This window comes from Vombatus ursinus, unplaced genomic scaffold, assembly GCF_900497805.2.
Source record: "Vombatus ursinus unplaced genomic scaffold, bare-nosed wombat genome assembly UNPS02014807.1, whole genome shotgun sequence".
NCBI lineage: Eukaryota > Metazoa > Chordata > Mammalia > Diprotodontia > Vombatidae > Vombatus > Vombatus ursinus.
This window is the reverse complement of record NW_020954585.1, coordinates 22,185,760-22,203,642: the sequence shown is the minus strand read 5'-3', so window position 1 is coordinate 22,203,642 and position 17,883 is coordinate 22,185,760. Positions and strand designations below refer to the sequence as shown.

The window sequence follows — 17,883 nt, the reverse complement described above, 5'->3', positions numbered from 1 at the left end:
TCTCTCTCTCTCTCTCTCTCTCTCTCTCTCTCTCTCTCTCTCTCTCTGTTTAAACCACCCACCATTTTAGGTCTTATCAAGTTAGACAAATAATACCTGGCTACAAATTCAGTAAGGTAAGCTTGATTTTAATTTGGGTGCCTTGAGATGACAAAAACAATTTAAAGTAAATTTCTTCATAAATTTAAAGAAATACTTCCCAAACTATGTTCATAAGTCCAGGAGATAACTGCAACCTTCAATTTAACAGTAGGGACTGATAAGCCCTAACACCAACAATACTTGAGGACAACCCCTACAACTCAAAATGCTAATCAATGTGGGAATTTGTTTTGCTTGACCATGAATATTTGTTAGGAGAATGTTTTTCTCTTTGTTCCAGTGGAGGTAAGAATGGGAAGGAAGAGAGGGGAGGGACAGGTATATGGTAGCACCACACTACCCCTAAAAAAAAGAAAAGAGAGACAACTGAGGCAGCTAGTTGACATGGTGGATAGAGCAATGGGCCCAGCTGGAATCAGAAGACTCATTCTCCTGAGTTCAGAGCTGGCCTCACACAGCGTGACAAGTCACTTAAACTTATTTGCCTCTGTGTCCTCAACTCCAAAATGAGCTGGAGAAAGAAATGACAATCGACTAAGATAGAATGACACAACAACAAATACAATCACGACACAAAAGAACAACAAAAACAACCATAATTGGGGCAGCTAGGTGGCGCAGTGGACAGAGCACTGGCCCTGAAGTCAGGAGGACCTGAGTTCAAATCCAGCCTTAGACCACTCGACACTAGCTGTGTGACCTTGTGCAAGTCACTTAACCCCAATTGCCTGAAAAAAAAAATCACAATTAAAGGCACTAGTATTTAGGGGGACTGAAAAAGGCTTCTTGCAGAAGGTGAGATTTTAACTGGGACCTGAAGGAAGCCAGAGACAACAAGAGCTGGAGGTGGGGAGGAAGAACATTCTAGACAGGTTCTCTTTATACATCCTGAATAAACTTAACAGCACCTAAGTGGTACAGTGAATAGAGCACTGGGCTTGGAGTCAGGAAGACCTGAGTTCAAATTCAGCCTTAGACACTTACTAGCTGCATGACCCGGGAGGCAAGTCACTTAACTTTGGCTGTCTCAGTTTCCTTACCAGTAAAAGGAGGAATAATAATAGCACTTACCTCACAGGTTTGTAGTGAGAGTTAAATGAGGTGATATTTGTAAAGTGCTTACTTAACCTGGTGACTGGCACATAGCAGGTGTTACATAAATGTTTTTTCTCTTCTCTTTCCCCTCTTTCCCCTACAGGTTTTCCCACAAGAGCCCAGCATAGTGACTGATAATCTCAGGCTTATGAAGTTCAGAGAATCAAAGATCTAAAGCAGGAAGAGACATAAAAGGCCATGTAGGCCAACCTCCTCACTTCACAGAAAAGTGAAGGGACTTGCCCCAGGTCACATAGATAGTTAAGTAGCAGACCTGGAATTCAAACCCAGGTCCTCTGAGTCCAAATGCAGAGCAACCTTTGCTTCCAAAAGCCTTATGGTTTAATGGAGCAAATATCTGGACCCCAATAAATAGAACATTATACAAATTACAAGGAGAGAAAAGTCTGTATTGATCTGTATTGTCAATATAGTTGTCATTTATGTTTGCAAAGTACTTTAGCATGTACAAAGCACTATTTTTTACATACATTTTATGACTACTACAAAACTCTCTGAGGTGGTAGCAGGGCAGATATTATTAAACCCATTTTACAGAAGAGGAAACTAAAGATCATGAGCATTAGATGCCTAGCATAACATCATATACCTAGCAAGAGGTCCAGCCATGATTCTCAAATTCAAGACTACTAACTTTACCCATTGCTCTTTCCACCTGCCTTTCAATTCCTCAAATAAAGCAACTTCCCAGCTAAGTGACCAAGCAGGGTAGCCACAAGTGGCAGAGACCAAGAATCTTCTCCCCCCCCAAAGAGAAAAAAAAAATCCGCTGGGGAAAATTTCAAAATGTCTTGTGACAGACAGGCCTAAACAATTTTAGGCCAGAAGAGATGTGTATATATTTGAGAGTAATGGTAATTAGCCTAATTTAACCTAATCTTATTATGGTAAACAAGACAATCCAGAGGTCTGGAAGGACTTCATACTTGAGGAGATACAAGCTGCTTCTTGTTTCACCAAGCTAGAAAGGTTTCAGATGCGGTCCCAGCAATGGAATGAAACTGCAGTTCAAGAATAAGCTGGGGGGGGGGGGCGGGGTGTGGAGCCAAGATGGCAGAGTAAAGGCAGGGCCTTGCCTGCGTTCTCCCCCAAACCCCTCTAAATATCTTTAAAAAATGACTCTAAACAAATTTTAAAGCAGCAGAACCCACAAAAAGACAGAATGAAACAAATTTCCAGGTCAAGTCTACCTGGAAAGGTAGTTGCACCAGGGTGGGAGAAGAGCACAGTCCAGCAGAGGCCAAGCCAGAGCAGACCCAGCCCCAGCAAACCAGGAGCAGGCCTTGGGAGTCACTGAATCAGCAGCAGCTTCGGTGGCAGAGGCAGAGGCTGAGGCTGCTTCTAGTGCTCTTAGTCCACAGATAGTAAGGGGATGGGACAACCGGTCTCTGCTAGCACTGAGGCAGGACTCTGTTGCTTTGCCCATAGTTGGATCTGGGTCACAGTCCTGGGCCAAGGAGGAGCACTAGCATAATAGAGCTTGTGGCAGCAGCAGAAAGGGGAACCTCCTCACAGGTCCAGGGTGGAAAAGCCCTGCTCTGTTACTCACAGACCAAAGCACAGGCCAGGAGAAAAGCAAACACCTCTCCTGAGATCATACCACCTTGGAAGAAACGAAAACTTACAGGGCTCTAGAAGTATCTCTGAAAACAGCTGCACAAAACCTCTGAAGCTTGGAACAATACACCCTCCATGCTGGAAGCAGAGCCCTACCTTAACAAAGGGTTAAAAAACATCAAGTAGTTGGCCTGGAAAATGAGCAAACTATGGAAAAAAACTCCGACTATAGAAACTTACTTTGGTGACAAGGAAGATCAAAATACACACTCAGAAGAGGACAACAAAGTCAAAGCTCCTACATCCAAAGCCTCCAAGAAAAATATGAATTGGTCTCAGGCTATAGAAGAGCTCAGAAAGGATTTTAAAAAGCAAGTAAGAGAAGAAGAGGAAAAACTGGGAGGAGAAATGAGAGTGATGCATGAAAATCATTAAAAATAAATCAACAGCTTGGTAAAGGAGACACAAAAAAATACTCAAGAAAATAACACCTTAAAAAACAGACTAGGCCAAATGGTAAAAGAGGTCCAAAAATCCAATGAGGAGAGAAATGCCTTAAAAAGTAGAACTGGCCAAATGGAAAAGGAAGTCCAAAAACTCACTGAAGAAAATAATCCCTTAAAAATTAGAATGGAGCAAATGGAAGCTAATGACTTTATGAGAAATCAAGGAATCATAAAAGCAAAAAGTGAATAAGCTCAAGCACAGAGAGAGTTATCTTGCTGGGGGAGATTGGCCACAGTGGTCTGTTAAATAGATGAAAACAAAAGAAAGACCCTCTATAGATATGGAAAAATAAGGACACCAATGCACTGTTGTTGGAGTTGTGAACTGGTCCAGCCCTTCTGGAGGACAATTTGGAACTATGCCCAAAGGGCCATGAAACTGACTCAGCAATACCACTATTGGTCTGTATCCCAAAGAGATCATAAAAAACGGAAAAGAGCCTACATATACAAAAATATTCATAGTTCTTTTTGTGGTGGCGAAGAATTGGAAATTGAGGGGATGCCCATCAGTTGGAGAATGGCTGAACAGATTGTGGTATATGATTGTGATAGAATACTACTGTGCTCTAAGAAATGAGAAGCAGAAAAACCTAGGAAGACTTTTATGAATGGATGCCAAGTGAAGTGAGCAAAACCAGAATACTGTACATAGTAAGAGAAAGATTGTAATGATGATCAATTGTTAAAGACTTAGCTACTCTAACATAATACAATGATTCAAGACAATTCCAAAGGACCCATGATGAAAAATGCTATCCTTCTGCAGAGAGAGAACTGATGAACTCTCAGTGCAGACTGAAGCATATTTTTTTCACTTTATGTTTCTTGCCTTTTTTCTTTTTTTAGTAACAGGGCTAATATGGAAATGTTTTGCATGACTTCATATGTATAATTGATATCAGATTGCTTGCCTTCTCAATGAGTGGGGGAGGAGGGGATATAGCAGGAGCAGGAGAATTTGGGACTCAAATTCTTTTTTTAAAAAAAGTTACCAATTAAACCCGAAAAAAAAAAAAAGACCCTCAATCTTGTAGAGTCCTTTCTTTCGGCAGAGAAGATGGTGGAGTGAGACAGTGGATTCTCATGGCTCTGTAGACTAATTTCACTGTTGGCACTTTAAAACATGAGCCCTTTTCCTAACCAAGAGTCAGTATGCTACTTATAGGAACTGAGCCACAGCTACACTGACATTCCTGCTATAAATAAAATCACAAGACATAAAGAAGTTGTAGTTAAACAGGAGGATGGCTCACAGATTATCTCCAGAGAGATGAATAATGAGATGATTTTCACGGTACCTAAAGGCACCGTCAAACAGCATTATCACCGTCACCTTGCCTAGCAGTGCTCTTAATGAACAGCGGCAAAAAGACCACTAGAAATACAATTGCAGTTTATGTACCAACATCTATTTCAAAGGGCAGAGAAGGGCAATTAATAGTAATTTCTTACAAAATCCTAGAAACAAAGTCTTCACATGCCTCCACATATGATTAGTAAAAATTAGGTTGGAAAACATAGGTTAGGTTTAAGAAATTAGAGAGAGAGAGAAGTCATTTTCGTCTTCATGACCCTTTCTTAGCAAAGATACTGGAGTAGTTTGCCAGTTCCTTCTCCAGTTCACTTTACAGATGAGGACACTGAGGCAAACAGGGTGAAGTGACTTGCCCAGGGTCACACAGCTAGTATGTGTCTGGAATTAGAAATTAGAGTCCAACAGCCTACAGAGTACCACAAGACCTGTGCAAACATCAAGTGACACCACAGCAAAATTAACACTTATGTCAATAGACAGGAAATAGCTTGTCAAGGTAGGATGAGCAACAAGATTAAGGACTGTATAATTTCTCTGAAACTCGGGACCTCACAAGCCTCTCCAAATCAGAAATCATGCACCTAAAGATAAGGCAACTTCAGTTGTTTCCATGGTCTAGGACACTCAGAATCCAAAAGAAGATGAAAAACAAAAACAAAAACCTATGAACTGACTGAGCTCATTCAGCACCCCCTCCCCCATCTCCCATCCTACTAGCATCAGGGCTGCACCAGCAAACCCAAGGACACAACACAGTCTTACAACAAAAACAAACCCTAAACTCCAGTTTCGATCCCCTCTTTCCAGTGCTGTGGAGACCCCAGTCCTTCAGGAGTAAGAGCCTGCAGAGAGTTGGGCCAAAGAAACAAGCAGCAGAGAGAGAAGTTCAGGGCACCAGAACAGGTGACAGTGTGTATGGGCAGCTGTGGGACACCCCACCTATGCCGGAGGGAAACAGCTGAGCTTGAGGAGGGGCACCAGTTCTGACCTCCTCAAAATCAAATGGGGCAAAGCCCTAAGCCAATGGGAAGAGGCTGAGGTCAAGCCCTGAATGAAACCACTCCAGAGAGGTGGGAATCAGAAAGTGGGCAAAAGAGGAAAATAAGGGGAGGAAAGACTAAAATTACCAAAGATTTCCGGAAGAAAACTCAAAGACCTTGAACATAAACAGATAAGAGTAAAAGAGTAAGAAAAGAGTAAAAACAGAAGGAAATGTTATCTCCAGATCTAGTAAATATGTTTGGGCTTCTAGAAACAAATGTTGCAAAAAAAAAAAAAGGAAAAAAAAGATCCAATGCTTGATGAGACAGGGCTGCTCACACACCTCTGGTGTCCACCTGTCCCCCAACTCTCATCTGCCACTCCAAGAAGCTGTAGCAGGAGCAGCAGCATACCACAGTAAAACTGCCTCAGCAGACAGGTTAAACCAGGTTGAGGGTAACCAAGGGGTCTCAAACCCATCGGTGAATTAGGGGAGTGTCTACCCCAAGCATGTGAAGACTTTCTCTGGTAGAATAAGTGGTTGAGAACAAGCTCAAGCAGAGCTTAGAGCTTGGTCAGTCATCTAAGATGCCATGTTCATCCACTGCATCCTAGGCATCTTGACTTTTGTTCTGCCACTAGACTTCAATGATTCAGGAAGAGTGAGGCTGTCAACTTTGTGCAACTCTGCCTCACCTAATTGTTTTCAGAAAAGGGAACAACAGCTGTTCTTATGGCAGTGTTAATAGACTGCCTTGATTATATTGATTTCATAAATAATCTGATTGCCTAGAGTCCGCTGTTGATCCTTCATTTTCAAGGAAGACCTATGACATGACATTGGAATCAGAGTACATATGAGTGTGTTTGACTGTGGCTGATCAGTCTAATACAAGTTCGGAAGGCACCACCGCAAATCAGGCACAAGTGGTCCATTAGAACATCTGGAGTGGAAATGGCTCTAGATTTGTGTAGCTCACTTTTTCTTTGTATTTCTACAATTCTGCTTTGCTCATGGAGTACACCACCTTCTTTGATGCAGGTCCGGGTATGCCATGTCCTGTGTCAGTATTTCCCATGTCTCACTGTCAATATTAAAGTTCCTCAGAAACACCTTAAGAGTGTCCTTATACCGCTTCTTCCGACCTCCATGAAAGTGCTTATCATGTGTGGGTTCTCTGTAAACTAGTCTTTAGGGTATGAGTGTATTTGGCATTCAAACTATGTGGCCAACCCACTGGAGTTGTACTCTCTGCAACAGAGTTTGAATGCTTGGGGCAGTTCAGTTCTAGAGTGGACCTCAGTGTCCAGTTCCTTATCTTGCTACTTCAGGATCTTCCTGAGACAATTCAAGTGGAAGCGATACAGCTTTTCTGGGTTTTACAGGCATAAGACAATGAAGTAAGCATGAAAGCTCTGTAGACCTTTAGTCTGGTATGCAGCCTGGTGGGTACAACGCCACATCTTGGAGTCACACACACTGGCTTTCAAATTTTGCTTCTGACATCTAATAGCTGTGTAGGCTGAGAGCAAGTACCTTGGGCAAATCACTTAACCTCTGAACCTGAGTTTCTTCAATCTATGAAATGAGGAAAATAGCTTAGCAGTTACCTTATCACTTAAAGATCTACGGACCACCTCATCTATAAAGAAAGGTGAAGGGACTATAAATACACCATGTGGCACACCCTGATATATCTGACACCATTTGCTGTCCTTACTCCAATGCTGCAAGACTCATAAGATTACAGATTCAGACCTTACAGATGATCTAGTCCAACCTTCTAAATTAATTTTTTTTTATCCTTTTTCCTTTTTTTTTTTGTGAGGCAATCAGGATTAAGTGACTTGCCCAGGGTCACATAGCTAGTAAATGTTAAGTGTCTGAGGCCAGATTTAAACTCAGGTCCTCCTGACTCCAAGGCCAGAGCTCTATCCACTGCTCCACCTAGCTGCTCCTCACCTTTTAACTTTAGGAAAAAATTTTTTGTTCTAAGAGAAGGACATAGAAGGGGGTAAGGGATGGCATGTCCAAAATTACTTTTGTATTTAAACAAAAAGTAGGAATGGAACTTCCTTTTTTTAAAAAATTTGCTCTGCAAACTGGTAAAGTCCTTTGGGCTTCAGGGATTATATCTTATACATCTTTCTATCAGGCACACAGCTTCAAACAGAGGAGCCATTCAAATACACAAACCTTCAGGATCGAAACCATCTGCCTATGGAGCTTGTTGGCTGCCATGAATTTGTATCATATGGCCTGCCTCTGTGCCTATCATTAGTAAGGACAAAAAAGTCCTGAAAGAAGATCTGTGTCTACTCATTGTTCAGATTATAAAGTGGTGATGGAGTGATAAGGAAGGGGAGGATGAGGACTGAAAGAAGATTCCTGCAACTTGTGCTCCATCTGCCACCAGTGCATACAAGACTCCACAAAGAAATGAATGCGTTTCCATCATCTGAAACCAGGTCTTGCACAGGAGACCTTTGAAAGAAGGTTTTGTCCCACAGACCTGCCAGATCTCATGCATCTATGGATTCTCTGGGATCAGATCCTTAAAAATAAAGAATGACTATGGCCTGGCTATTTATTCCACATTGTATCACATCAGATACAGAATGTAAAGTTAATTCTTCAGCAGAACTATGATGTTACTAGTACTCTTAGCAAACCAAGACCTTCAGCCTGTTTTTTGTATGCCAGCAAGAATGATTTTTACATTTTAAAAATTTTCACTGTTCTTAGTTGCTGACCAAAAATGCTAGCTACAGTTTTTCTTAGAGTGCTAGTAACATAATTATAGTTCTGCTGAAGAATTAATTTTACATTCTGTATCTGATGTGATACTGATCAACTTTTATTTTTATATGTACATAAAAATCAAAAGACAAACTGTCACAGTGGCAATGAATGGCTTTGGAATCAGGAAGATCTGGAGGGTCAAGTTTCATTTGACACATTCTACTATCAGTGTGACCTACGTGAGTCTCAGTGCCTCAACTAAATATCAAAGATTATGAATCACTGAACACACTGACCTACATCGGGTGAGGGAGTTTTCTCAACGGGAAAGTCCCCACACCCATAAAACCACAGGTTCAAACTAAAAAATTAAAACAAACAAATGCATCCATAGATAACTTTAGTAACAGTGAGGTTAATTATTAAGTAGTACCATAAGGTTTATTCTATCACCGGGCAATTTTTTTTTTTAAGATAGAAGGGCCAGACATCTATGTAATCTCAGTCCAGAGATACAGATCAACAACTGTAATTTCATCATAGAAAGTGGCATGAGGTCCTCAGAGGTTAAGTCACTGCTCCAGGGTAATACAACTATCCAAGTATGACACAATGAACATCAGTAACTAAAGCCTGCCTTCCACATTTATTAGATGTATAAACCCACCCAAGTCCCTTCAGGTCTCTAAATCTCAGATTACTTATTTATGAAAAGGGATGTCTGTACCAAAGGATTAAAAGATCAAATGAGATAATGTTTAGAAAGAGTTCTGAAAACTTTCAAGTAATATGTAAAACAGAAACCATTCCACATAAGTTTCTTTCCTTCTCTTCATCTCAGAACCACCAGACAGCAGTCCCCTATTCTCTCCTCTTTTTTTTCCAGTCTAAAAATGAGAAGGCCACAAAGCAGGGGTGTGATGATAAGTGTTGAACAACCAGCCTGGGGGAGAGAGAGAAATAGGAAATGCACAGGCATACTTTTAAGTTTAATCCACATTAGTAATATTTTTTTCATTATTTTCTTAAGTCTAGGCAACAACAAAAAAAAAACAAACCATAAATTGAGCACTGGTTTACCGGTAGTCTTAAAGACTTTATGAGATGTTGGGGCAGCTAGGTGGTGCAGTGGATACAGCACCGGCCCTGAAGTCAGGAGGACCTGAGTTCAAATCTGGTCGCAGACACATAACACTCACTAGCTGTGTGACTCTGGGCAAGTCACTTAACCCCATTGCGTAACCAAAAAAAAAAAAAGACTTTATGAGATGTAAATGCTCAAACTACAATTGGTTCTCCCAAGAACAACCCGGAGGCCACCCCCTTGATATCACTCCTTCCCATACTCTCCCAAAATACTCACTTAGAATCACTCCCCCACTGTTATGATGCCTTTCTCCATGCCTGCAAATTCACCCAAGTCTCCCCCATCCTTTAAACAAACTTCACAAGACTCTATTATCCTCTCAAGCTACCTATTATCCTAGAGTGGAGTACGTATCAACTGGAACAAAGTAAAATAACTGAATTTATTGATACATAATATAACATGCAATATGTCCTTTTCCTACAATCACTACTTTTATACAATTTTACACCTGAGTTCACAAGATTTTGACACACTTTAATTCTTCATTTTGAAACCACATTTATCACACGGGATATTAAGCATATCTTTGTCCATTTCTCAAATCCTACCCTTAGTTACAGCTTCCTCCCAGTCCAATGAAGCAGATTTATCTTCATTACCTGGGTAAATTTCTTAATCTTTTGAGGTGGCATATGATGTCAGAGTATTGCACCTCCATCTGGGGATTTCTGTAACTCCAGAGTATATTTATCAAGAAGCAGCTGGTGGCTCAGTGGATGGAACATTGGACGACTTGGTATGTCAGGAAGACCTGAGATCTAAACCAGACTCAGACACTTCCTCCTAGCTGTGCGACCCTGGGCAAGCCATTTAAACTCTGACTGCTTGACAAAATGGACCCGCTGGGATCAACTGTAGAAGGAAATGACAAATCACTCCAGTATCTTCGCCAAGAAAACCCAAACAAGGTCAGAAAGGGTCAGACATGACTGAAATGACTGAACAATAAAATTTATCAGAGTTCATCGTTCCCCAAAACACTTGTGGGAGAAATAGATTTTTTTTCAAAGTCTGATGAAGATGCCTAAATCTTAAAGGTTCAAATGAACTTCTCACAATGCTTTTGATACACCTTGAATAAGTGAGTTTCTTCTGTAAAAATTGCCTTTTCGCTCCCAGTCTTCAGTATGCCAATTTTAACACTGACTTGTCCGAAATCTGGTTGTTTTTTAATTCAAAGCAATGATCAGTAGCTGTTTTTAAACAAGTTCTCCAACTTAAAGAAACCTCCAACATACTAAAGGAACCAATACTAATCTCTTCTGCTGCCAGAAGGTATCTGCTTGTTTTCTGGCGATTAATTAGGCTGTTTCACAGAAATAGTTTGTCAGTTCTTAGAATTGTTTTTCCTTTTTGATAGCACTTTCCTCTGAGCTTCAGAGAAATGATTTTGTTTCATTGCAGGTTTGAAAGATCCTTTCCATCTTCCTCAAGTCAGCAGCTGTCATAATATCTCTAACAGCCACTAAAGTGTACTTTTAAAGAGCTACAAGTTTTTGCCTGTTTCATTGGAGTAGCTAGCAACAATTCTTAAAAATCAGAGTAAAAAATAAACTAAAAACAGTAGAAAATCTAACACTGGAGTGACATAGAATCAAAGGTGGGAAAACCAGTTTAATCCTTCACATCTGGTCAAGGTCAGACATATCAGTCTAGCATCAGTAGGAGCCTGAACAGGCCTGAACGTTGCTACAATAAAATGAAACCATATCAAAACTATTCGTCCCAAGTAATTTGCTCAGTACTGTAACATCTTTTCATCTAAACTCAGGGCTCTCCATTTCCTTTCTTCTCATTCACATCTCAATGCTCTCCGATCTGGCTTCTGACCTTATCACTCAAATGAAACTGTTCTCTCCAAACCTACCCATGATCTCTAAATTGCCAAATCCAATGGTCTTTTCTCAACCTTCATCCTTGACTTCTCGGCAGCATAGGAGACTGTTGACCATTCTCTTCTCCTGAGTATTCTCTTCCTTCTAGATTTTAACAGTATTGCACTCATGCTCTCTCCTTCTCTTCCCCCCCCCACCAGGCACCTGTTTGACTGATTTTGCTCAGTTTCTTTTGTTGATTCACTGTTCATATCATGTTCACTAAATGGGAGTAGACCCCCCACCCACCCACCCAAACACCCCCCAAGGCTCTGTTCTGATTTTCCTTTCTCTATATCCTCTCTCATTACATCAACTCCTATAGCTGTAATTATCATCTCTATGCAGATGACTCCCAGATATATAAATCCAGTCCCAGACTCTCTCCCAAATTCTAGCCCTACATCACTAAACGTTTTGAACTGGGTGTCCTATAATCAACTCAAACTCAACATGTCAAGAACAGAACTCTATCTATCTTCATTGAAACCTTCTAATTTAGTCAGTGGGAAATAATCATTTATTAAATTGCCTACTATGTGCCAGAGAAGCCAAGTGTTGAAGTGCAGAGAGCACCAGGCCTGGAATCAGGAAGACTCATCGTCATGAGATCAAATCAGGCCTCAGATACTAGATGTGTGATTGTGGGCAAGTCACCACTCTATTTACCTCAGTTTCCTCATCTGTAAAAAGAGCTGGAGAAGGAAATGGCAAACCACTCCAGTATCTCCACCCAAAAAAACCCCAAATGGGGTCATAAAGAGTTGGACATTACTGGACAACGACAACAAGTGTCAGGAATTGTGCCAAGCACTAGTGAAACAAAGAGAGGCAGAAGGCAGTCCCTGCCCTAGAGGACTTCACAATCTAAGTGGGGAGACAACACACAAAGAAATAGGTACAAAACTATATACAGGATAAATGGGAAATAATCAGAAGAGGAAAGGCACTAGAATTAAGAGGGAGTGAAAAAGACTTCCTTTAGAAGGGAGATTTTACTGGGATTTGAAGGAAGCCCTGAAAGTGGGGATGGTGAGGAGAGAGTGCATTCCAGGCATGGGGATCAGTAGGAGAAAATGCCCAGAGCATAGAGATGGAATGTCTTGTTAAGGAAACAGCAAGAAGTCTTGTGTCACTGGCTCAAAGAGTGGGGAGGGAGAGGTTGGTGTAAGTAAGATGGGAAAAAAATAACAGGTAGCTAGGTCATAAAGGGCTTTGAAACACCAAACCATCTACCCAATCACACTCAAATCTTCCTTCTCCCTCATTCCACAAAGCCAATTGATCAAGCTGAGCACAATGTGGGACAAACAGAAGGCACTTAATAAAGGTATGTTGATTGAAATCTTATTCCAACCTATACAAAAACTCTTGCATCTGATTGACTTCTCCCTACTCACATCCTGCTACTACTTTAATAGCCTCCTAATTAATCTCTCCACCTCAATCTCTCAACCCACTGCTGTCAAAATGATTATCCTAAATCATAGATCTGTGTCACTTCCCTACTCAAAAAACTCTAGTCCTGCCCTATTGCTCCTAGGAAAAAATATCATTTGGCCATCATAACTAGGCCCTGACCTACTTTTCTAGATTTATTTTTTCTATTCTAGGCAAACTGTTCCTTACACAGACACTCTATCTCTTCTCCATGTCTTTGCACACTTGGTTCCCCATAATTGGAATACACTACCTCCTCCCCTCCACCTCTCAGAAAAGCCTTTCAAGACCGGACTCAAGCACCTCCCCCACCCCTTTCTTTTATCTACGAAGCTTTTCCTGATCCCCTCTCTCCCTTTAAACTGCTAGTTCTTTAGCTCCCCAAACTACTTAATTTTAGCTTGTATTCCTGTATAATGTTGTCTCCCCGCATGGAATTGGACATCGATATCCTGGCCTGACTTCCCAAAGGGAAAGCCTCCCATATTCCTAATCTTTGTATCCCTAGGGCCTAGCACGATGCTCAGCACATAGAAGGGACTAAGATGTTGAGTAATATGGAATTTGGTATACTCTTAAGACTTACTTACTGAGCTCCTCATCATTGCTTAGGCACTTTGTTTCAAGGAAGTGTTTAATTGGGGAGGGGAAATGAGGAAATGACAAATCTAAAACTAAGATGGCCATAATATATTTTTAAAAGATTCTGTAAAATAAAAAAAGGAAAAAATAATAAATGAGTAAGTTACTCCTCATTGTAGGGTTTAACAACTCATGAGGTGAAACTGTGACATTAACCGGTCCACTGAAGCGCTGGGAAGACAGGACATGATAGAAAGGCTGCAATGGCCATCTTACTAGAGAAAGGAATTGTAAGAAGTGAAAAAAGCCACAACAAACCCTGTGTACGGTTTCTCCTACCAACCTCAAAACCACCCCACAAGGTATCAACCAACATCTGCCTTACTTCACAACAATATGAAGCCATGACTGTCTTTTAGGTACAAAAATAAGATGAATTTTTATTAGCCTGCAGTACAAATGCAAACATCTGAAACCACATGAAACCTGACTAAAAATCCTTCAAATGGATAAAATTGAGAAACAGAAGTTCCTCAATAGATACTTGATAATACTTTCATCCCCTTATCCAAGAATGCTGAGTGACTGACCTCCACAATGTGAGGCTAAATGAAACAATTTAATTGCATAAATTTTGAACAGGTTAATGTTTGTCACACAAAGGCAACTTAATGGAGTTCATACAGTCTTTCCAGAGAGTAATGAAGTTTTCAAAATGCACTAAGTTAGAAAATAAGTAAAAACTGATCACAATAAATGCAGTAACAGAAAAAAAAAAGCAAACCAATTCTTAGGAAAAAATTTTTAACTATACCATCTACCCTAAATAGCATTTTAACACTACTGTTCTGATTTTAACCAAAATTATGACACTAACCTGTTCCCTTGTTCCCAAGGGCTTATTTTGGCAATATTTCCAATGTAATTCTAGACAACTCTCAACTGAATTTTTTAAAAGTTATACACTGTTCACTCAAAAATCTGGCTTCTTTCTTTCTCCTCCCACCCAATTCCCCTTTAAAAGTTGCTTATTTCTCAAGATTGTTTTACTGTTCAAAAATCTTCCAAACTGGAATTCAGTGCCTCAAGAGAGGTACCTGATTGTATGGGTTTGTTTGTTTAAAGTTTTTAGCAGATCAATCTAGCAATTAAGTTCTAAAATTTTCAATTAAGTCTCAAGATGACCTTTCTCTACCACAAAAACATCAGATATTTCTATAGTACCGGCCCTAACATTCTCATTTGATCCACGTCACCATCCCTGTGAGGTATTTTTATTCCTCAGTTTAAAGATAGGGAAACTGACCAGGGGGTTGGCTTGCCAAACTCACATCCAAGAAAAGTATCCAAACCAGAATTGGACACTTTGCAAAATACACCTGCCTGCGGGTCTCCTTATGTGAGATAATCAGGACAGGACCCTCCCTAGACAGACAGAAAAGTTATCACAGTAATTACAGAAAAAAAGTTGAGCAACAGCTTTCTGGCAGGCTATTATGAAGTAACAAGTTTCCGGAAGATCTTTTGGAATGCGGTTCATAAGATGCACCAGAAACTCTCTTAAAACTTTTTTTAAATCTCAATGGAGAAAATGAAAACTGTAGGAAAATACACCCAAGCTAAGCACGCTTACTAGGCTGCCTTTTTTTTTTCCCCTGGGAGGCAATCAAAGAAAAGTCTGGGTAAATCAAAAGAATTTAAGCTCATTTTTACTTAACTCCTTTATCGGAGTTTCTGCACAAAAATTAACGTCCAGGTGATTCAGACTTCAACCTTAGTTGGGCTTGGTCTGCTAGATATTCCATAAAAAAAGAAAAAAAAAATCAGCTCAAGATCTTTGAAATGCTTTTCTTCCCTCCTTAAAGGTTTAACACGTCCACCCGGGTTTTAGGGAGGAAGGGAGAGAGGGAGAGAGACAGAAAGGCAGAGAGGCAGAGACAGAGAGAGTGTCTCTCCCACACTCCCTCCCTTACTAGCACATCACGTTGCTGATTTACCATCTTTGGGGAAGGGCACTGGAATTTTTGGGGGTAGTCAAAAAAAGAAAATCCAAAAACCAACTGAAAAAACAATTTAAAAAACCTAAGCCAGGAGCCTTGGGGTGTCACACTTAACAGAAGAGGGAACTCAAAAAACCGATAGGAAAAAAAGCTTGATGTGAAGAAAACAGGGCTAAGTCGCGGAGCCTTGCAGCAAGGATTGAAGGGATGTCTGTCTGCACACCGCGGCCCCCCACTACACACACTTACTCACACGTATGTACTCGAAACTTGAAAACGGAGGAAGAATTGGGATGAGCAAAAAAAAAAAAAAAAAGGAAGAGTTGCAGCCAGGATTTAAGTTACGTCTGCACTGCCTCATCCCCCACCACACACAAATACCAACAGGGGTAAACGGTTGGGCAGATAACAGGACTGTAGACGGAAGCCTTGCGGCCAGTATTTAAGTTATCTACATATTGCCCCCACTACACTCACTTTGTCTGTCTCTGTCTCTCTCTCTCCACGCGCGCGCGCGCACACACACACACACACACACACACACACACGAAACTCAATAACTGAGGACAAAATGGGATGAGCAGATAGCTTAGGCTACAGAATGGAGTTTTGCTGCCAGGATTAAAGTTATGTTGGCAAAATTCTCCCACCTCTCTCTCTCTGTCTCTCACACAAACACACACACGAGAGAGAGAAAGACTCGAGAACCAATGCAAAAGAAAAGGGATGGGCTGAAAACAAGGTTAGAGGGGAGCCTCGCAGCCGGAATAAAGTGAGGTCTGCACATTGCCCCTATCACGCGCGTGCTTACACACACACACACACACTCTCTCTCTCTGTCTCTCTCTCTCACAGAGCCTCCTTCCCTTAGCAGCCCCAGCCCGGCCGAGCTCGCCGGCCCAAGTCCAGCGCAGCCCCGCGCTCCGAGCTCCGGCCTCACAGCCTCTCTCCTCTCTCCCCACCCCGCAGGTCTCCACGCCCCCTGCAGGGACTTCCCCCCGACGGCCCCTTCCAGCTGGGGCTCCAGCTCCCAGGGCCCGCCGCTCGGCTCGCGGAGTCCAGGAAGGAGCCGGAGTGGGCAGGACGCGGGGTGGGGGGGTGGGGGCGAGACGTCTTACCCAGCAGCGGCGAGGGGTCCGGGCAGCTGGGCAGCGGCCGCACTTTGCCGGGCGGCCCGGTCTCCGTGCTCTCCGTGGCCTCCTCGGGCTGCGGAGCCCGGTCTCCGGCCGGCTTCTCCAGCCCCGTCGCCGCCGAGGCTGCCAGCGCCTGTCGGGCGACCTCGGTCACGGTCACGGAGCCGCGGCCCTCCTGGCTCTGCTGGTGCTTGGAGAAGAGCTGCAGGACGTCGAAATCCCGGCCCGACAAGTAGTAGAAGAGCGTGACGAGGAGGTGCACGGCGCAGAAGACCACGAGCAGCCGGCAAGCCTTCTGCAGGGACTTGCCCGGCATGGCCATGCTCCCGAGCAGCGGCTCCTTCATCCTGACGCTACCCCCTCCCCTCCCCCCTTCTTAAAACGGGGTGGGCAGCGTGGAGCCGCCGGCGAGGGCTGGCCAGGAGGGGCGGGAGCGCCGCGGCCGCTAGGCTCGCTCGGGAGGAGGTTCCCGCTCTCTGCTGCCCGGGCCCCGCGAGTGGTTGAGGGGAGGGAGAGGAGGAGGAGGAGCCGCGGGGAGCGGGGGAGGGGGGAGAGAAGGAGGCTGCACGGAACTGGGGCTGGAGGGGAGGGCGGGGCCCCGCTGGAGGGGCGGAGCAGGGGAGGGGAAGGGGCCGGGAGGCCTCTTTCCCCAACTCCTCCCAAGTAAAACCTTCCAAGTAGCTGCTCTGTCCTTGCAGCTCCAAGGGCTCCTGGCAGCGTGGGTGGGTGCGTTGACTGTGTGTGCTTAGTCCACGAATCAATAAACATTTATTAAGCGCCTGCTATTCTCCGGGCACTGTGATAAGTGTTGTGGGGATGCAACCGCTAAGGCCTGTTGATTATTTACAATCTTACCCTGTATATAGCTTGTTTGTGCCCAGTTGTTTGCATAGTGTCTCTCCCACCAGACTGTGAGCTCTTTGAAGAGCAGAGACTGTTCTTTACAAGTCTTTTCATCTCCAGTGCTTAGTACTGTGCCTGACGTGTTGATAAAAGCAAAAGATGGTCCCTGACCTCAAGGGGCTCACAGTCTAAGGGAGAGACAATATACAGACCAGCTGGGTACAAACAAGATAAGATACAGAATAAATTGGATATAATCAACAGGGGAAGGCGCTAGGCATTAAGGGGGATCCGGAAAGGCTTCCTGTAGAAGATGGGGTTTTAGCTGGAACGTGAAAGAAGGCAGGAGATGGAGATGAGAAGGGAGAACGTTCTAGGCATGGGGAAAAGCGAGTGAAAATGCATGGAGGAGATGGAGTGCCTGGTTCGACTTTATAGTAAAGTGACCAGTGTCACTGGATCAAATAATATTGAAGGAGAGTAAGGGAGAGAGTCAGGTCTAAGAAGACTAGAAAGGTATGAGGGGGGCAGGTGGTGA

At 42.8% G+C, this 17,883-nt stretch overlaps 1 protein-coding gene across 2 annotated transcripts in view; it reads right to left on the bottom strand.

Moving 5' to 3' along the window:
- The window catches only part of B4GALT1 (beta-1,4-galactosyltransferase 1), an 88,202-nt gene extending 71,314 nt beyond the window's left edge, over positions 1 to 16,888 (bottom strand). The window contains exon 1 of one of the 2 annotated variants that reach the window (XM_027874547.1): positions 16,488 to 16,888. In XM_027874547.1, coding sequence (XP_027730348.1) covers positions 16,488 to 16,848 — 361 coding nt within the window. In that variant the 5' untranslated portion in view covers positions 16,849 to 16,888. The remainder of the gene's footprint in view (positions 1 to 16,487) is intronic. The other variant, XM_027874546.1, reaches the window with a different exon arrangement.
- Between the last annotated feature and the right edge of the window lie 995 nt (positions 16,889 to 17,883).